Raw genomic sequence first — 20,577 nt, 5'->3', positions numbered from 1 at the left:
AGGACCCATTTTTATTAAAAAAATAATTAAATATTTAAAAATAATAATTAAATATTTAAAAATAATAATTAAATATTTAAAAATAAAAAACCAGATCCCCTTAACCCAAAAATCTTTCCCACACGTCCCCCCTAACCTTCCTCTCCGATCCCACCGACGACAACCCTACCTCTGTCGTTGACTCTAGCGATGACAACCACGACCCCCAATCGCCCCTAAACCCTAACTCTAGCCACAACCTCCACAACAACATTCCCTTCTCCTCCTTGCCCCCGGCGTCTGCCCCTCTGGCAATTTGCGAGAGAAAAACAAAACAATAACAACAACAACAATCCCAATAGAAAAACTCTCCGTTTTTCCTAGAAAATATCGAGATTTTCCTAGAAAATTAAAGGAGGCGCGAGAAACAAAGAGAGAGTTGTGATATGAGAGTGTCTCTCTTTGGTTTGAGTTTCTGATAAGTGGTGTATATAGGGGGGTCGGATGAGGAGGAGATAGTGGAGGTGAAGTCCATGGAGATGGGTTCTGAGAGGGCGAAGCCTCTGCACAATTTCAACTTGCCGTGGTATTTAAAGTAGGGGGAACCAGAAGCACCTGTGGTGCCAGAAGGAGAGCTCTGACGCCAGCGGGTGTGGCGGGGAAGAGTCTGGGGTTAATCAGCGATCGTCGGCTCAGAGGATTGAGAGCTTGCCGGCGATGATGACTCAGGTGGGAATGGTTTCTGGGTTTTGGGATTTTAGGGATGTAGGTTGCAGGGAGAGAGAAGAGAGATAGGCGAGAGAGAGGAGAGATGAGAGAGGGTTGGGTGGGGGAGAACTCAGAGAAGGGGATCTAGGTTTTTGGGGAGGGGGACACGGGTTGATGGGTATTTTTTGGTTTATTGTTTATTGTTTTAATTTTTTAATATTTAATTTTTTTTTATGATAAAAATGGGTTTCGTTTCTGGCCACATTAGCATTTAATAGAAAAAGTAACATAAAAATTGACGGAGGTCTGACATTGGTACAAATTCGTAAAATGAGGTATAACATTGTCAATTTTAAAAAATGAGGTATGAAAGTATCATGACATTAATAGTTGAGATGATTTTTTGTACATTAAATAAAAAAATATTATCATAATGACGAACTCAACGTAGGTAAGTCCTTTCTCAAAGGAATCCAAAAAATTTCCATAAAAAACCAAATAGGAAGAGAGAGAGAGAGAAAAAAAAGGGAGAGAGAGAGAGAGAGAGAGAGAGAGAGAGAGCGTTTTGGTGCGTGACTGCGTGTGAAGCCAAAAAGGGCAAAATACTAGACCGTACGACGGTCTCTTTTAGAGAGAAAGCAATTAAGCTTCTCCATCACTGTGAAGAAACCGTCGCCGCTCTCTCTCTCCTCCTTCCCTCACACTCTCTTCAACTCGATCGAGCTTCTCCGATCCTTCTAGGCCTCTCTAGAAGGGCGGTGGGATTCCTGTACAGCTCTCCTTTTCCTCCTTCACCTATTCCCCACAGTTGCTGCAGGTGTACAGAAACCCAACACTCGTCGTTTTGTGATGGACTTGTACGGACGAAGCCCCGCCAGAAACGGGTCGAACCAGGAATGGAGCCCCGCCGCCGGTGAGACCGGCCTCGAAGGTACTCCTTTACTTGCTCGGCGTTTCAATTTCGTTTCGTTTGAGCTCGATTTGGGGCTAATTTCGTAAATGGGGTTTCTAGGGTTTTGGGTTTGGTTTGGTAATGTGGGGGGGTGTGATTGGGGTTTTGTTCTGATTTGGGGGTAAATTGTAGAGCAAATGTGGCAATTGGGGTTGACGAGCAGCGAATCGTACCCGGAGCGACCCGCCGTGCCCAATTGTGTTTACTACATGCGAACCGGGTTCTGTGGATATGGTGGTCGGTGCCGGTACAATCATCCTCGTGATCGTGCCGCTGTAAGTCCTTGTTCGTTGTTAAATTTCATTGCAACTAGTTAATGAGCTTTGTCAAGACTGCTTAATTGTGGGTTTTGATATGTAAACTAGTACTTAAGCTTTCAGTGATAGGTGACTGCAACAGGACATATTTCGTAAGTTTGAGTGTTTTGTGGAGGTAGTTTTTGTCCCTTTACCTGAAACTAGATGATTGTTTGTTTCCTGGGAAAGCTGGGGAAAAGAAATGGGAACTTTTTTTGGAATGATATGTTTTTCGTGCTTTTATTCGACCTAGTTAAACGAGTCTATATTCGATGAAAATATTAGGCCTAATATTTGTGTTTTGGGCTCGGTGGAGTGGGCAATGTTGTCTTAGTGACATACAACTGCTTGGATTTTACTGGTTAACTGAAATTGTCTTTGATTGTTAATTTTGTTATCCTTTGTTTATGACTTCGGTTTGATGCTGCACATAGGTCGTGGCAGCTGTAAGAGCTACGGGGGACTACCCAGAGAGAGCGGGGGAACCTATATGTCAGGTATGCAGTAGTTTTCTGCTCCGTTGTAAAATGTGAATTTCCTGCCTGATAATGAGAATCTAGATCTGGAAACTTTACGGCAACTTGGTTCTGTTGTCAATTTATTTATTTGAGCTTTGAACTTCATATGTCATTGTGACATTTGTTTGCCTGATATGCAGTATTATTTAAAGACTGCGACCTGTAAATTTGGCGCATCCTGCAAGTTCCACCATCCAAAACATGGAGCCGGATCCTTAAGCCGAGCTTCTTTAAATATCTATGGATACCCATTACGACCGGTTTGAATTTCCTCTCTGTCTCTGTCTCTCTGTCTCTCTGCCTCTCTCATCCACATAAGGGTGTGTAGACTTTCGAGAAATTTGTGTAGCTAGTGGCTCACAGTTTTTTATTTTTTCATAACAGGGTGAGAATGAATGCTCCTACTATTTGAAAACGGGGCAATGCAAATTTGGCACAACCTGTAAATTCCATCACCCGCAGCCTGCTGGAACAGCAATACCGGCATCTGCACCTCAATTTTATCCGTCGGTGCAGTCTCCTTCTGTTCCTTTGGCAGAACAGTATGGGGGGGCAACCACCAGTTTGAGGGTGGCTAGGCCTCCACTATTACCTGGATCATATGTGCAAGGGGCGTACGGTCCTGTCTTAATTCAACCAGGAGTTGTTCCTATTCAGGGTTGGAGTCCTTATTCGGTACGATAAAAACATGTTTAGGTTGATATATGATTGAAATTCATTGCTAATAAGTTGTTGCTTTACTTGGTGCAGGCACCTCTTAGTCCTGTACTATCACCTGGAGCTCAACACACAGTTGGAGCAACTTCTTTATATGGAGTAACACAGCTATCTTCTCCAACACACGGACTTGCAAGACCTTATACCTCCATACCCTCTTCTATTGGTCCTTCTAGCAGCAACCAGAGTGAACAAGTTTTCCCAGAGAGGCCTGGCGAACTTGAATGCCAGTACTATCTGAAAACTGGGGACTGTAAATATGGAGCATCTTGTAGGTATCATCATCCTCGGGATCGAACTGTACCAAGGATAACTTGTCTCCTTAGCCCGATGGGTCTCCCACTCCGTCCGGTATGCAAAGTTGTTTTATATTCATCTTGATGAATCTTTAATTTTTCTAAATTCCGCTGTTAGAAGTTATTGAGTTCATACTCACCTGGTTATCCAATTTGGTAGACCCAATATTTTTCTTTTACTCCGTTAAACAGTAATCTTTTCCTAAAGGGGATTGTGGGATGCTACTATCACATCTAAAAGTATACCTGGTCGGCCTCCTTTGTACAACCAAATGAAATACAAAAGTAGGTAGCAAAGAAAAGGCTGTCATACCATCCATATAGGTTGTGTAAACATGTTTTTCAGTAATTTGTTAACGATGTCATATTCTATGGAAAAAATTAATGTGCTTTTATTTGGACAGGGAGTGCAACCGTGTACATTCTACCTGCAAAATGGTCAGTGCAAGTTTGGATCTACATGCAAATTCGATCATCCAGTGCAGACCATGAGGTACAACCCCTCAGTTTCATCTCTTGTTGATATGCCTGTTGCTCCGTATCCGGTTGGGTCTCTGCTGGCCACCCTGGCTCCAGCATCCTCATCATCAGATCTTCGGCCCGAATTACTTTCAGCTTCCAAAATGGATACTTACTCAGCTAGAGTGCCCTCTTCCGGGAACGCCTCAAGTAGTTCAGTTGGATTGATTTTTTCTCAGAGCGGTTCTGTTTCACTGTCTGATGTGCAACTGTCCACTCAGACTTCATCCCCTTTAAGCAATAGCAGAAGCACGAGACCAGTTGGCGAGCTTCGTCGATCAAGTTAAACGTAATACCCAAAGTCAGCTTGTTCATTATCTCCAGGATCGCGGTTTCACCAAGGCTCTTTCTGTTTATATAGACGTCGTCGGTAAATGTATAATCGGGTCAATTGTGCAAAGGGTGCCATATTTCGGTCTTTCAACCCAAATCTGTTTATCCCACACTAGTAGGAAAGGCACACACACTGTTGATGCTTGTGTCAATTCGATATTACAGGAATCCAATATAAATTCCAAATAAAGCTGCAGTATCGAAATTTCCCATGTCTTCTTTTCCTCTCTTCCAACTTCAAGTGATTACAATTATAAACTATGCCTGCAATTTTTACTCTATTTCATAATGTTTGATGAGGACCGCTTTTTGACAGCCAAAAGTGCTTCTGACTACGCTTCCAGGTGCTTTTTTTAAGAAACACTTGGATCGTTATTACAAATTTCAGAGCGTTTATAAGAAAAGCGCTTGTAAGTGCGTACGTATGAGTAGACGTGCTTCATGCTACCTAATGGCCCAGCTCATTCAACGATGCATTTTCGGAATTTACTAGGTAGGGGATTGATAAGCCGGAGGAAGGTGAGGATGATGTCAAGTTATCATTCTCCACCCCTTACGCCCCGGGCAACGCGTGCTATAATGTCCCGAACCGTTAATAATCGTCGGTCAGTCATACGACGGTAAACTCATTCTCATGCCCCATGCCAGAAGGGAAGAGAGGATGCTACGTTAAGTTGCAAGCCATTGAATCCCTCCAATGATATATATCTCCGAATGTATGCAAGAATCTCTCCGTTCACTTAGTCACTCGTGATTTGATGTCATGTTTGCGCCTAAAAAAACAAATTAAAACAAGAAATAAACTGGAATTAATAAGTGCACCCAGCGGAACAGGGCACTCCAATTTCTTCTCTTTCCCCTGCCGTCTGTAGCAATGTTGAAGCAGCATATGGATTGGACCAATTGCCAACTGTTCACAAAGAAAGAGAATTTAACTTGACGATCGATTTTCTAGAGAAAGACTTTCACGACACAGATACACTTCTCTTTACCGATTTGTACAGATTATAAGTTTTTATTAACGTAACGTTGTATCATTAACGCGAAACGCCACAGTAACAGTTTACTGTGCCTTTGAATTTTGACTGAGTACGACTAATCTTTAAATGTTGTTCACCACCTACCGATCATCCAGCAAACACAAAAGAAAAAGAATTAATGGGGTTATCATTGCCAACCGATCAACTCAATCCAAGGCCATCATGAGTCCAACAACGTCACATCGAGAGCACTGAGTACCACAAATATATGTACAAGCAAATTTAATACAAGCATGTGTTGCCGAGGTAATTCATTTATATAATCCTCTATATGGTGCAGTTACGCATTATAATCAATTTCCATGTTATAATACAGATAGATGAAATTGTAGTGGACGAGATTATGTGATATGGGTAATACATTTCTTATGGAATACAGTTAAACATCTACAAATTAAAGAAATTATTATTGGCATTCAAAATTTTAATTGTGCAGTCCAAATTTTATATATTTAGAAAAAAAAAAAATGTTTTCATGAGGAGTGCACCGTGCACGATTAGATTTTTATAGTGTCAAATGATGATTTTCTAAATTAATAGTTTTGGACCAAAGGAATCTATTAATTTAGTGGAAAATTAAGTAATTGATAAATTAATAATTCATTATTTTATGAAAGTATTCTTTATTTTTTAAGATATTGTACATTCTATTTAATTTCTCGTTTTGTAAACTAACAATTCTATATATTTGTTTAACTAATTAAAATTCATGAGTCTACTTACTTTTTTTTCAAAAATAGATTGTACATTGTTCAAGATGATGAAGTCGAAGATGCTAGTTTTACTATAGAGTATGGAGCCCATTTTGCGAAAAGAAGCTCTTAAAGTGGCAATGACATTGAATAATATCATGTTGTAGGCTTGTAGTACGAGAAAACCACGTCAGAACTTCTTATCATGTTAAGAAAAATTAGAGATAAGATACAAGATAACATCAATTTCAAGAAAAAATAAATAATAATTGATTCATATTTTATGAAGGCCTCATAGTCAAATCATACATGTATCAGAAAATTATTAATTTATATATTATGTAGGATCTATATGAATTTTTAATAATATATATTATCTAATAATTATAACGAATTATTAATTTAGCACGTTATCTCCAGATTGGTCAAAAAATTATTTAACGAGATTATAAATTTATTGATTTTTAAATTATGGAGGTTCTACTGTATACGATGGAAATGCATGTTTGGTTCTCGAATTTCCCTATAGTTTAAGTGGATGCATTATGGTTCTCATTATATCAGGTAAACCCACTCATCCTTTAAATCTCTACTTTAATTAGCTTTACACATAATTAGGGACTTAATTAAGCAAAAGCTTTAAGCGAGTAGCTATTACAATCCCAAAAGCACTGCAATCCTCTCAGAAATCCTGCAAAATTCCCTCACAAACATTAACCATGTAAAAGCAATTCACCACTCACTCCCTCTGACTACCTTTCACCGAAAAGTGCTTTTGCAGCTGCAATTCCTTTACTTTTTAGATTCAAAACCTCATCACAGGCACTCATTAAAGTAGTTATATTGTATCAAAGTCCCCTCCCCTTTGTTCCTGCATGGTTTCATGTGACTTTCTCTTCTCCAGCAGCATTTTTCTTTTTCTCTCTTCCCTCAAACCATCCCTCAGAAAAATGCTGCAATGTGGAACTGGAAAGTGAGATTTCTGAGATGGGGTTTTTGTTAAACCGCTTATGGTGGGAAATCTGAGATGGGGTTTTAGTTGAAAGTGCTTATGTTGCTGAAAGTTTGAGTCCTTTAAACTTTTTTTGTAGTGGGATTTGGTGGTGCAGGGTTTTGAGTGGGAATTTATGAACATAAGGTGTTTGAAAAATTGAGAAATCTGATATGGGCTTTTAGTGAAAGTGCTTGTACTGTTGAAACTTTGGGAGTCTTGAAATTTTGTAGTGGGACTAGAGCTGCAGGATTTTGAGTTGGAACTCTGATCGTAAGGTGGTCGAGGAAAGATGGGGGTCGTCACCATTGGTGAACTGAAGCCTAGCATTTCCGGGAAGCGGTCTATTCGTCCGAGTTCAAGCATAAGGCATGCCACTGAATGGTAACGTTCCCCCTTATCTTCTGCTTTTTTTTTTTTTGAGCGATATTCTAGTCTAATCTAAAATAGCGGAAATTGAACTTGGGTGCATATTGTGGTAGCCAACTTTGCTACGCCTAGTTCCGTTTTCGTCCATCTCTTATAATCTTATTACTTTTGATAGATTACCTGCATTTAATTTTCTGTTTTTCAATTTTAGCCTTATTTTCTCTAGCTTTGAGCCATATGGTAGTTTCCACTTACCAGTAACTCTACGTTACACGGATACGGATAGCGGGATACAACACGAAAGGACACAAAAATAAAGTTTATTTTTTAGCATCTTTTTTGGGATTTGAGTGTCAAAACAGAGCCTGTGTTTTTCAAACAGTCTACGACTCTGAGAGGTTCTCTGAATTTAAGGAAGACAATTACATTTCATGGTCACACAATAAATCCTGTGAGTTTCTGCTCAGACAGTACGAAATCGAAACGACAATGGCACGAGGTGGACCGGGCTGATTGCTGTCCAGATGCAGCCAAATTTCACTATCAACATTCTTGAAGTGCCAACTGCCACCCCAAATTAATTTTTTGTGGATCAATTATTTGTTGTACGTTTACCATCTGTAGGCCCTGAAGACATGAACAGACCAGTTGTGCAAATTGTCCATTGGTTCTGGCTTTATTCAGCGTCACTGTTACACCGCCACGTAGAATAATGAATCCGCTCAGCTAGGTTGGCTAATCCCGAGGGCCCCATTTGGTCAATCTTTTCCAATTCTGCAGCACAACAAGTTCTGCAGACTTCAATCAGCTTTCTTATCCTTGACCATAATCTAAAATTACTCTTCGTGTGCAAACTCAAATCCACCACTCATTTCGCAATTATTGGGCCGTCCTTCTGTAGCGAGTCACTATGATTACATCGAGGGAGGATCACGCTGTCCATATGTTTGGATTGAACTTGAAACTGTGTGTAGTGTACTTCCATGGAAAATACAGAGGTTCCTTGCAGGGTTTTTGATATGTTGGCACACATGAGAATGTATGCATGTTGTAGTTCTAGATTGTAGCAGATTTTGATTCTTTCCTCGCTTCGATTCCATTTTTCAACAAATTTTGTCTTTGTCACAGGCCAATCTCCGATGTTTCTAGCGATCTTACCGTGGAGATAGGAGCATCAAGCTTTGCACTTCACAAGGTGAGTGAAATTGGTTCAGAACTAGTCTATTGTTTCAATTTGTTGTAGTTACAAAATAATTATTGTGTTTTATTAGCTTGTGATAAGATATTGTCGTGCGACGATTAAATGAAAAATATGTCGAATTATGAAAGCAAAGAGAATTAGTAATGTGATGGTGACTATGTTGCAGTTCCCTCTAGTTTCTCGGAGTGGAAAGATTCGGAAGCTGTTGCTTGAAGCAAAAGATTCAAAAGTTTCGCGCATAATTCTTGCATCTGTTCCGGGTGGACCAGAGGGATTTGAGCTAGCTGCGAAATTCTGTTACGGAGTTAATGTTGAGATTACGCAATCAAATGTTGCCACACTTCGTTGCGTAGCGCACTTTCTGGAAATGACGGAAGAGTATGCTGAGAAAAACATGGAAACCAGAACTGAAGCTTATCTGAAGGAGACGGTTTTCCCAAACATATCAAAGTCGATATCAGTTCTTCATCGCTGCGAAACCCTCTTGCCTGCAGCAGAAGAAACCAACTTGGTAAGCAGGCTTATCAACGCAATTGCAAACAATGTGTGCAAAGAGCAGCTCACCTCTGGCTTATTGAAACTTGACCACAACTTTCCTGCGAAAGCGGCTTTAAATATGCAACCTGAAACGCCTGCAGACTGGTGGGGAAAAGCGCTTACAGTGCTTAGTCTCGACTTCTTCAAACGTGTTATATCCACGGTGAAAACCAAGGGTCTTAAACAGGATATGATCAGCAAAATTTTGATCAACTATGCTCATAATTCTCTACAAGGACTTGTCATTCGAGATAACCAATTGGTAAAAGGAAGCCTTTTGGATTTAGAATTGCAAAACAAACAGAGTGTCATTGTTGAAGCTATTGTCAGTTTGCTTCCAACACAATCAAGGAAGAGTCTAGTTCCAATGGCATTTCTTTCGAGCTTGTTGAAAACTGCGATTGCAGCATCGTCGTCTGTTTCCTGCAGTTCCGATTTAGAGAGACGGATTGGTCTGCAGCTGGATCAGGCAATTCTCGAAGACATCCTGATTCCGGCAAATTCACATGGAAACAACCACAGCACAATCTACGACACAGATGCTGTATTGAGGATCTTTTCGACATTTCTGAACTTGGATGAGGATGATGATGATGAAGATAATCGTTTGAGGGACGAAAGAGAAATGGTTTATGATTTCGACAGCCCTGGATCTCCTATGCAAAGTTCGATCCTGAAAGTATCAAAGTTGCTAGACAATTATCTTGCAGAAGTTGCACTGGACTCGAACTTGATGCCGTCCAGGTTTACAGCTCTAGCAGAACTACTTCCAGACCATGGTCGAATAGTAAGCGATGGACTCTACCGAGCTGTGGATATCTTCCTCAAAGTGAGTAATACATATCCATCCAACGGCTAGAATGGAGAGAGGCGTGCAGGGGAGAAAAACGGAGTGCAGAGATAATTTCCCCTTAAAATTTGTGAATGCATTTTTCTTCTCAAGATGTTGATCAATACCAATCTGGATTTGTGTTTCTTTTTATAGGTCCATCCGAATCTCAAGGACTCTGAACGCTACCGCCTCTGCAAAACCATCGACTGCCAGAAACTATCCCAAGAAGCATGCAGTCACGCGGCACAGAATGAAAGGCTACCGGTACAAATGGCAGTTCAAGTGCTCTACTTTGAGCAAATCAGGCTCAGAAACGCAATGAACGGTGGCCACAACCAGTTCTTCTTCGGGGCAATTAACGGTGCACAATTCCCTCAAAGATCAGGCAGTGGTGCAGGCAGCGGAGCCATTTCACCGAGAGACAACTACGCGTCAGTCCGAAGAGAGAACCGCGAGCTGAAGCTTGAAGTTGCGAGAATGCGAATGAGGCTGACAGACTTGGAAAAAGATCATGTTTCTATGAAACAAGACCTTGTAAAGTCACATCCTGCAACCAAGCTGTTCAAAGCATTCGCCAAAAAGTTGGGGAAGCTCAATGCATTGTTCAAGATCAATAGCATCAACCCTCTAGGGGGGAAGGCGCGTTCGGAGTCCAGATTTCCGTTCCAGAAGCGAAGGCGCCATTCGGTTTCTTGAAAAACTAGGGAGTGTGAATATGTATACAAAGTGTTACAAGTGTGTATAGTATATATAACTGTTGTATTAGCATATGATCATACATTAGTGTGGTGGGTTTTCTAAGTTATAATATAAGTTTGACAGTTTTTTTTCAGTGTATTTGAGATTCTATTTGCTATATATATAACATGAATATCACAGCTCCCTTGAACTTTTGGTGAAACATTTTCTATTCATGTTATAATATGTGAGTTAGTAACATCACGTGATTGTGTAACGATTATTCTTAAAAGTTTTTTTATGTTTAAGACAAACGATAGGATCATGTTCGTTGTAAGCCCCAATATGAATTCTTTGTGCACGTTGTCTCATTCTATTGACATTGTTAAAAATTGTATTGATAGCATGTTGGTATAGTTTGTTTATGATTTCAACGCATTTTTTTTTATCACAATTATGATAATACCATACAAAATGTGTCGGTATTATTACCATATCAAACCGTACCAATATGTTATCATATATCAATACATTTTTAATGACGTCCATGAGATGCGACATCCTACACAAAGAATTCCTGTTGAGTTCTATCTTACATTTATTTAATAAATAATATAATGATTGAAAGCATAACAAGTCGACTCTGTGGCCCAATGGATAAGGCGCTGGTCTACGAAACCAGAGATTCTGGGTTCGATCCCCAGCAGAGTCGTTTTTTTAATTTTGTTAATTAAACTTCCCTCCTTTTTTTTCGCTCATTTGCCGCTTCGCTGGTTTTCAAGGGGAAAGCTCGAAAACGACCACGTTTCGGTATCTTCAGCAGGAAGATCTCTCTGCGTGCAACCGTTGTAGAACAAAGGGAGACGGCGGCGCATCATCGTTGATCAATCGGGAGAGAGAGAGAGAGAGAGAGATGAGCAGGTCGTATTTTCCCTTCTCCAGAATCTTCAGGTACCTCCCCGTAAAACCCTAATCTAAATTTTTAAATTTTTTTCCTTTGTTTCTTCGCTTCAATTTTAGGGTTTTCGAACGATTCCGAAAAAATGGCTGATAGTACGATTCTAAACCTGCTTGGTTTTCTGTAGTTAGATTTTTGTTTTATTAACCCTAATTTTCCCTTAAAGTTCAAGGCTTTGAATTTAAATTTGTCTGTTGGTTTCGGTTTCTGCATATCCCAGATTTGTTAGATTAATCTAGGGCATATGGGAATTTTCATTGGCCGTAGTTGTTTGGTAAAATTAATTTACTTTCGGCTGTAAAATTCTCAGCAAGAGTTTCAAGCTGGGATGGTTATATGAACGGTAAAAGATACAAATTTGCAGCTTTCCGGTATTTGCATTGGTGTCATGTTTTGCAGAGTGGGGTGAACTGATTAATCTGAGATTAACCCGCTGTCCCGACCCTGATCGTGCCGTGTTCCCAAGTTGAAATTGCTTGCTGGCCGGTGGAGAAGGATCCGTTTTCCCTGTTTAATCTCCCTTTGTAATGACAGAGGGAATTTGATTCGCCTGTTGGGGTCATGAATTAAACGAAAACTGTGTCCTTCGCTGTCTCTCTGATGCCCTGTGTATCGAATTCTTGATATAAACTAGTTCTGATGGCCCTAAAAGTTATGTATCCGAGAGAAGGGAGTGATGTTGCTGCATTGGTGTCATGTTTTGTAGAGTGGGTGAACTGATTAATCTAAGATTGACCCGCTGTCCTGACACTGATCGTGCCATGTTCCCAAGTTGAAATTGCTTGCTGCTGTGGTGAAGGAACTGCTTTCCCTGTTTAATCTCCCTTTGTAAGGACAGGGGAATGCGAAGGGTTTTGTTAAAACCTCAGGATTGTTTTAATTGTGGGGTTTTTCATCTGTTGGGGTCATGAATTAAACGAAAACTGTGTCCTTCGCCGTGTGTAATAGTAGGGGTTGAATTTGTGTCTTCTCTGACACCCTGTGTATCGAATTCTTGCTATAAACTAGTTCCGATGGCCTTAAAAGTTATGTATCTGAGAGAAGGGAGTGATGTTTCTGCTGAATGTCAGTTGTGCGCTTGACGTCTTTCATTCTATATTTTGCAAGTTTTTTCTAACGATGTTATCTTATTTTTCATTTGCATTTAATTGGGATTATTTCCTGTTTATTGTTGCTTAAGGCAGCTGGAGCGAGAGATGGAAACTGTGGTGAAAGTACTGCAGCCTGGACCTTTAGGGATCATAGAACACAAGTTCTCTGCTGAAGAGATACGCAAGGCAAATGCTACAGTTCAGAGGGCAGTGGAAAACTGGCGACGGAATGCGATCCTAGAGCAGACAAATCCTTTCTTGAAAGATTACATTCGGAAGTGAAGGATCTGCTCAAGCCATTTTTCATGGGTAATCGAACAACCAAACTTTTTTGAATAGAAAACTTCTCTCTTCCTCAGCAGAGCTTTTCACCAAAGTTGAAGAAAGGCTCTCTTAGTTTCTTCACCCTTTCGCTGTTTGCGAGAAGTTAGAACCTGTTTGCAGTGCATTTATCTCTTTCCTAGTTTTGTTTGTTATGTGTTTTGATTAAGAAGGAAATGCTTTATTTGGTTTAGTTTAAATAATTACTCGGTAGCGAAATATCCATATATCCCATCTTCCGCAGATGTTAAATTGTGGACACACTGTGTAATGTTGACATTGATAAGGTAATAAAAGTCTGCATATGTATGTGCCGGTTGTAGTTATGATCTCTGAGCACTGAATTTATTTGTTCCTCACCAAATGCTCATGATCCGTGTAACTCTCATCATATTTGTTCCTCACCGAATGCTTATGATCCGTGTAACTCTTATCGCACTTATTCCTATCCTTTGCATGGTAATTTACGGAAATGGATTTTTAACCATATATTGTGAACAAGAAGGATAGTTTGAGATGTGCTACAGCTTGTGCGGGAATGTCAACTTTAGTGAATATATTTTTCAGAACCAGAATAAAGCAAAGCAAAATGCAAGACCTATTCGTGGCATCCTAACCACGAATTAGAGAACCTAAGGTCTATTTTCGATGGATTTCCTTTGAGCATGAGGTAAGTTCAGCATTTATAAGTTTTCATATTTTTATGACTCGTAATTCTTCATCGAGGATATATGCTGAGCAGTTGTAGAACTATTGCAGTTAAAGTATTTGACTACTCTCTGTTTTATTAAACATGCATATAATATAGTTAAGGGAGAATACAGGAACTGAAAACATACAAGCTCATCCTCTTCAACAAGTGGAACTAACTTCGGCCTTGCCCAGAAAAAGAAGAAATCAAGGGTAGTACTAGTACAAGATAAATGAGGTGAAAAAAGCTTGTATACATCAACACCGACTACCATTCGTGATACCAACCGAAAGGAGAAATGCAAGGAGGGAATCGAAAAACTGTTATTTGAGTTTTGTTAAGTAGTGTAGATTTGGATTTTAGAGTATAACTTATGTTATAGATACATGAGGATGTTTCAGGTTCTGATCCAAACCCAAATAGCATTGGACCTTATGAGCATTGGGGCAAGCTGGTTTCTGACTTGGAGGCTCATGACCTGATCAGCTCCGCCGATGAACTGTTTCCCTATGAAAACAGCCGGCACACTTGGTTGGCACTTGAGCTGCTGAACTAGAGCACTTTCAATAGCCTGCCCATTTGGCATTTCATCTAGCTCATACACTGTTGGGTTTGCCCCGTAGCTCGATATGAGTGACTTGATGGTGTGGCTCATGCAACAAGAGCTCTTGCTGAAGATCACCACCGGCTTTTCGGCCACCATGCTTGTTATCATGTCCATTGCGAGTCAGAGACTGGAAACAGACGATTAAAAGAGTATAAAATGGGGGTTGTGAAGATTGTGAAGTCAATTAGTCGAGCTTGCTAGCTTCTTGCTGTGAGGAACTTAGAACACTCGATCGATTGGTCTATTTATAGTGCATTGCATGCTTTCCAGATGGAGCAGATAGAATAATTAGTTGATAAAGACCCCTTTCGGCTCTCTTCAAGTTAGTGTTGTCCTTTGGAAATGTCCTTGTGTGGTAACAACTTGCAATCTAGCTAATCATCAATAATGATAATTTGAAAGTGTTTTTAAAATAGCTAAAAATATTTTCAGACAATCAAAATCAATTTTGGCCGCATTTTGCAAAGGAAATTGGAAAGTGTTAAGAACAAACTCGGACTTAGGGTACGATGGTTGCATTTGTATTCATTTGGAAAGAAGAGTGAGTGGTACTTTTGTCTCAAAGACACTGAGATTTTGTTGTGTTGGAAAATAGTAATCTATTTAGTGTTTGGATTTGAGCTTAGTCCATTAGAATTATGTTTTCGTTTCCTTTCTTATTAGGGATTAGGATTAGTATATTATAAATAGAAAGCTTTGTTATTCAAAAGTGATCAAGTCATTTACAATGTAGTCTATTGAGTTATGTAGCTGTCTCAGCATGCTTGTTCTTGAATAAAATAATCTTCGTAGTTTATTTTTGTTTTCTTTAGCGTACTTTGATGTTCAACTTGTTGTAACAATTTGTTGTAGCCACATCTACCAACTTGTTATAAAAGAATTTTGGAATAGTTTCCAGAAGAAGCATGAAATACTTCAAATGTTTTTGTAGAAAACAGTTAAAATTTTCTTTAGGAGCAATCTGGAAGGGTTTAATGTGCTTCTTTGTCATACAAGCGTTTTATATGAACTCTTTGTCAAGTGCTTTTAGGAAGTGCTTTCAAATGTTTTTTTGTAGAAAACACTTTGATTTGTAATTAATATTTCAAGCAGATTTATTATCAAAAACACTTCTAACAAAAACACTTACAAGAAGAAGCGATTTTTGAAGAAGAAATCCGAAAGGGCACCAAAGTGATTGAATAAAGCTAGGGTTTCATTGGAGGATGTCACTGTAGACCCATAGGGCATTGGCATATTAACATTCAGCAGCGGGTGGAAATAGTGGAATTTATGGTAATAAAGCTTTTGGACATATATCAAAATAGATAATGCTATGCACATATATTTTCATTTACGAATAACATATTTTGACTTAATGAAATAAACGTTCGAAATTGTTCAATTTACTAATTTTCGTTTGAAAATCGCTCCCACAAAAAACATCCAAATTAAATATTATTTAATATCTAAACGTATCAAACAAATAGACGATTCCAACCGTATTAATCAAATGGACTGTTTAATTTATCTTACTTGGTACCTACATTATCTATTTGGTCAATATATTTAAATAAATAATCCGATTGAAATAATTTTTTATAAAAATAATCTTCACATGAAGAATAAAAAATCATACCATTACAATTAAAATAGGTTATTCCCACGAAAAAAATGCAAGTATTATCCTATCGAAATAAAGAACAACATCTTTCTCCTCTATCTATTTTGGAGCATCTGCCCTACATTCTTCACTATCTAATTAATCCACGTGATTACCGTGCAAGTAAGAGAAGATACCTCAAGGACCCACACCCCACTTCATCGACAAGTAGTAAACTAACATGTGTTATTTTATTTTATTTTATTTTATTTTATTTTTTATATTCAATATAAGAGATGCTAATCATAGTGTAATGTGAGAACATTGGAATCTCATAGTTCATTTTGAAAATCAACGGATATATAGCTCATTTCGCTATTTAAAACCACAAATTCCGACAATCAAGTGGCCAAGCGTTAGCGTAGCTATTGCTAAAAACGATGATAAAAAGGAAAAAAAATGTGCCTAAAAATAAAAAAGTGTGACAATACTATTATACTTTTTCTATTATTGCCACGCTTTTAGCAATAATTATTCAGCAACAATCATGCTTACTCCGTAGCTATTGTTCCTTTTTTTTTTTTTTTCCTGTTGTAATGAGCATTGACGCCAAACAAGGATCTTTAATCCCTATAATCAAATTCGAGTCATGATCTAGTCGATAAAGAATCATAACTTAAGGGTATAATACATACAAGCTACCCGCTAAGAATTTTGTAGGTACCTTTTGTAGAATAGTCCAATCAAAAGAAACTGAATCAAGATTTGAATAAAGAACTTCCACGTACGGTTGGTTCTTATTGCAAATGCACTCACTAATTAGTAATATTGGCCAGTCGCACTCGTAGGTATAGCTTTTCCGGATGAATTAATTAAAGTTCAAAGTGAATTATGATCGACAGTCAATATATAATTTGATTTTGTCTGGTCTTTATTCTAATATAAGGGTTTCAAGAGCATCATGTGTATGCAACTGATGCTAGGGTTTCAAGCCACGTATAGAGTGTTTGGAGCTAACTGAAGCATGTGCATGCAATTGATACTAGGGTTTTAAGCCATTTGACATAGATTATTTGGAGCTAACGGAAGATTTGGCGTTAAACCGAGTAAAATCTTGAGAGACTCATGAATCCACTTCAATTGGAATTACTCCAAAATTCCCCCGTTTCATCATTTTTTGCCCAAAGTAGATTCACACGTCCTGCAATTGAAATATAAAAGCAAAGTATCAAAATTCATTTAAAATAACAAATAAATTATAACTAAAATTAGGGTAAAAATATAGAATAATATCGACTCATCACTAAGCGCAGTGACACTCTAAAATTCATACAAACGGCTCTACTTAATAAGATAAGACTTTATTATATATTGTTGTAGATTTGTATGCACTCTGCAGTACGATTGATAATATATGAACCTCATACCTGAGCTTATTAATTTACAGTGACTATAACTAATCAAATCATATATATTCTTATTTTAAATCTCACTAGCATATGGGCACACATAAAGTGTGTGAGAATTTTTTTTATTTTTGTTTTTGAAATAGAAGGAGAGAGGAAGAGAGTGATAGAGAATGTGGGAGTGGGAAGTTTTTTTTGTTTTTGTTTTTTTGTTTTTTTGTTGTTTTTTGTTTTTGTTTTTTTGTTTTTGTAAAAAAAAAAAAAGTAAAATTTGATTGTGTGAAATTACATTTCTGCTTATTTATTATGTTTTAATTAGAGAGTTAAACTGGTAATTTCAATGCATTTTGGTTGATAATAAGTGTTTTATTAATTAGTAGAGATAATATTATTTTGATTTCATCCTTGGATGTGATTGTTTTTCATGAAAACAAATCTAATCCCAACTTTTGTATATACTTGCATGTTTATGTTGCATGCACATCGATCTACATATCTAACCACTTAATTATATTACGATAGTTGGTGTACCAGACTTTGTTTTCAATACAATAAAAAATTTCTCAAACACTATTAATATTGATTAGTAGTGGGAAACTATCGGACCAATTCAGAAATTTGACAGAGGAAAACTATATAAGCACCTTTCTTCATTTTAAATTTATGATACATGGTTTTTTATTTCTATAGTCTGCATGCACAAGAATAACTATTGTGGTAGGACGTCAATTTTAAATGATACATTTTCTGGATAATTGGGGGATTGTATTTTAGTGGATAACATATGTATAACAAGAACATGTAAAAGATTGCAATGCAAGGACGGTTCGTAGCATCACAAAAGATTAATATCGAGTTTACAGCCTATCAACATTATACATCTATTTTGTCTAAGGATGGTGTTATCTACATATTTGTTTTTACGCACATTCTTTATTTTCCAACCAACATATAAAATGAATTATAAAAGATCAATGGACAAAAATTTACACAAATGTATGTGAAAGATAAAAAGAAGTGTGTGAATAACATTATCCAAATTAAATATTCTAACGGAGAGAAAATCTACGTTATTTGCAGCACAGCTAAAACCCTAGACAAAATGAAGTTTAGCGACGTCAGAAAATTCCCAATATGGCATCTTTGTACGGTGTAAGGCTCTAATAAGTTGTTCTTTTCTTCTTTTCCTTGTCATCACGTGGTTCCCTAATCCCTATTCCATGTTTTCTTGTCATTTTCGCAGGATGTGAGCATCCCTGGAACCTGCAACGCGTGTTTATTTTTCGTTTTGCATTTCGTTTATTGTGTTTATTGTTGATTAGGCAGCTGGAGCGAGATATGGAAACTGTGGTGAAAGTACTGCAGCCTGGACCTTTAGGAATCATAGAACACAAGTTCTCTGCTGAAGAGACACGCAAGGCAAATGCTACGGTTCAGAGGGCAGTGGAAAGCTGGTGACGGAATGCAATCCTAGAGCAGACAAATCCGTTCTTAAATGACTATATTCAGAAGTGAAGGATCTGCTCAAGCCATTTTTCATGGGTAATCGATATCGAACAATCAAACTTTTTTGAATACATAAACTTCCCTCTTCGTCAGCAGAGCTTTTCACCGAAATTGAAGGAAGGCTCTCTTAGTTTCTTCACCCTCTTGCTCTTGGTGAGAACCTGTCACCAATGTGCAGTGCAAGTATTTCTTTCCTAGTTTCGTTTGTTATGTTTTTTGATGAAGAAGGAAATGCGTTATTTGTTTTAGTTTAAATAATTACTCGGTAGTAACTTAGTGAAGTATCCATACATCCCATCTTTCAAAGATGTTAAATTATGGGCACACTGTGTAATGTTGACATGGATAAGGTAATAAAAGTTTGCATATGTATATGCCGGTTGTAGTTATGATCCCTGAGAACTGAATTTGTTTGTTCCCCACCGAATGCTCATGATCTGTCTAAATCTTATCGTATTTATTCCTATCATTTGCATGTTATTTTACAGAAATGAATTTTTATCCATAACTGTGACCAAGAAGGAAGTTTTGAGATGTGCTACAGCTTATGGGGGAATGACGTTTAGTGAATATATTTTTCAGAACCAGAATAAAGTAAAGCAAAATGCAAGATCGATTCGTGGCATCCTAACCATGACTTATAGAACTTAAGGTCCTATTTTCGATGGATTTCCTTTGAGCATGAGGTAAGTTCAGCATTATAAGTTTTCATATTTTTGTGACTCGCGTACATCTTAGTCGAGGATATATGCTGAGCAGTTGTAGAACTATTGCGGTTAAGCATATGTGCACTCTCTGCTTTTGTTAAACATGCATATAGTAAAGGGAGATTACAGGAACTAAAAACATACAAGCTCATCCTCTTCAACAAGAGGAACTAACTTCAGCCTTTCCCAGACAAAGAAGAAGTCAAGGGTAGTGCTAGTACAAGATAAAGAAGGTGAAAAAAGCTTAGCTCGATAGAGTATACATTGATCTCATACTGACTCCCGTTCATGATACCAACCGAAAGGATAAATGCTACGAGGGAATAGAAAAACTGTTATTTGAGCTTTGTTAAGTAGTGTAGGTCTGGATTTTAGAGTATAACTTATGTTATAGATATATGAGGATGTCATTCAGGTTGTAGTCCAAACCCAAATAGCATTGGACCTTATGAGCATTGGGACAAGCTGGTTTCTGACTTGGAGGCTCATGACCCGATCTGCTCCACCTACGAACTGTTGTCCTATGAAAATGGCCGGCACACTTGGTTGGCACTTGAGCTGCTGAACTAGTGCACTTTCAATAGCCTGCCCATTTGGCATTTCATCTAGCTCGTACACTGTTGGGTTTGCCCCATAGCTCGATATGAGTGACTTGATGGTGTGGCTCATGCAACAAGAGCTCTTGCTGAAGATCACCACCGGCTTTTCGGCCACAATGCTTGTTATCGTGTCCATTGCGAGTCAGAGACTGGGAACAAACGATTAAAAGGGTATGGAAATGTGAGGAGTGTGAAGATTGTGCAGTGAGTTAGTCGAGCTTGCTAGCTTCCAGTGAGCAACTTAGAACACTCGATTCGTCTATTTATAGTGCATTGCATGCTTTACAGATGGAGCAGATAGAATCATTAGTTGATAAAGACCCCCTTCGGCTCTCTTCAAGCTACTGTTGTCCTTTGGAAATGTCCTTGTGTGATAACAAATTTTTTTAGCTTTTAGAAAACCTCTGCTGTACGAAGGAAATACGTAGGACAATTTGAAAGTGTTTCAAAT

The 20,577-nt window shown here is 38.3% G+C and overlaps 3 protein-coding genes, 1 non-coding gene and 2 pseudogenes across 5 annotated transcripts; 4 read left to right on the top strand and 2 right to left on the bottom strand.

Moving 5' to 3' along the window:
- Positions 1-1,155: 1,155 nt before the first annotated feature.
- Positions 1,156-4,530, top strand: LOC137742604 (Zinc finger C-x8-C-x5-C-x3-H type family protein). The gene is made up of 7 exons (XM_068482513.2): positions 1,156-1,618; positions 1,772-1,914; positions 2,370-2,432; positions 2,594-2,713; positions 2,838-3,128; positions 3,204-3,521; positions 3,871-4,530. The coding sequence occupies exons 1-7, from the start codon at positions 1,537-1,539 to the stop codon at positions 4,270-4,272; spliced, it is 1,419 nt and encodes a 472-aa protein (XP_068338614.2). The 5' UTR covers positions 1,156-1,536; the 3' UTR covers positions 4,273-4,530.
- A 2,601-nt stretch (positions 4,531-7,131) lies between these two features.
- Positions 7,132-10,812, top strand: LOC137742109 (BTB/POZ domain-containing protein At1g03010). Of its 2 annotated transcripts, none has more exons than XM_068481860.2 (4): positions 7,132-7,425; positions 8,539-8,605; positions 8,778-9,977; positions 10,134-10,812. In XM_068481860.2, the coding sequence occupies exons 1-4, from the start codon at positions 7,334-7,336 to the stop codon at positions 10,674-10,676; spliced, it is 1,902 nt and encodes a 633-aa protein (XP_068337961.2). In that variant the 5' UTR covers positions 7,132-7,333; the 3' UTR covers positions 10,677-10,812. The 2 variants fall into 2 exon arrangements, with proteins under 2 accessions (XP_068337961.2, XP_068337962.2); XM_068481861.2 differs by lacking the exon at positions 7,132-7,425 and adding an exon at positions 8,040-8,449.
- Positions 10,813-11,297: 485 nt separating this feature from the next.
- On the top strand, positions 11,298-11,370 carry TRNAR-ACG (transfer RNA arginine (anticodon ACG)). Its single transcript has one exon. It is a non-coding gene; the product is annotated as a tRNA-Arg (tRNA).
- A 77-nt stretch (positions 11,371-11,447) lies between these two features.
- LOC137743887 (uncharacterized) lies at positions 11,448-13,354 on the top strand. The gene is made up of 2 exons (XM_068483818.2): positions 11,448-11,609; positions 12,797-13,354. The coding sequence occupies exons 1-2, from the start codon at positions 11,572-11,574 to the stop codon at positions 12,987-12,989; spliced, it is 231 nt and encodes a 76-aa protein (XP_068339919.2). The 5' UTR covers positions 11,448-11,571; the 3' UTR covers positions 12,990-13,354.
- Positions 13,355-13,833: 479 nt separating this feature from the next.
- On the bottom strand, positions 13,834-14,486 carry LOC137743906 (monothiol glutaredoxin-S6 pseudogene; annotated as a pseudogene).
- Positions 14,487-19,616: 5,130 nt separating this feature from the next.
- Positions 19,617-20,345, bottom strand: LOC137741362 (monothiol glutaredoxin-S6 pseudogene; annotated as a pseudogene).
- Between the last annotated feature and the right edge of the window lie 232 nt (positions 20,346-20,577).

The sequence above is a fragment of the Pyrus communis genome, chromosome 11, assembly GCF_041283825.1.
Source record: "Pyrus communis isolate YQ-2024b chromosome 11, ASM4128382v1, whole genome shotgun sequence".
In the NCBI taxonomy this organism is placed as follows: Eukaryota; Viridiplantae; Streptophyta; class Magnoliopsida; order Rosales; family Rosaceae; genus Pyrus; species Pyrus communis.
This window is presented reverse-complemented; position numbering and strand designations above follow the sequence as displayed.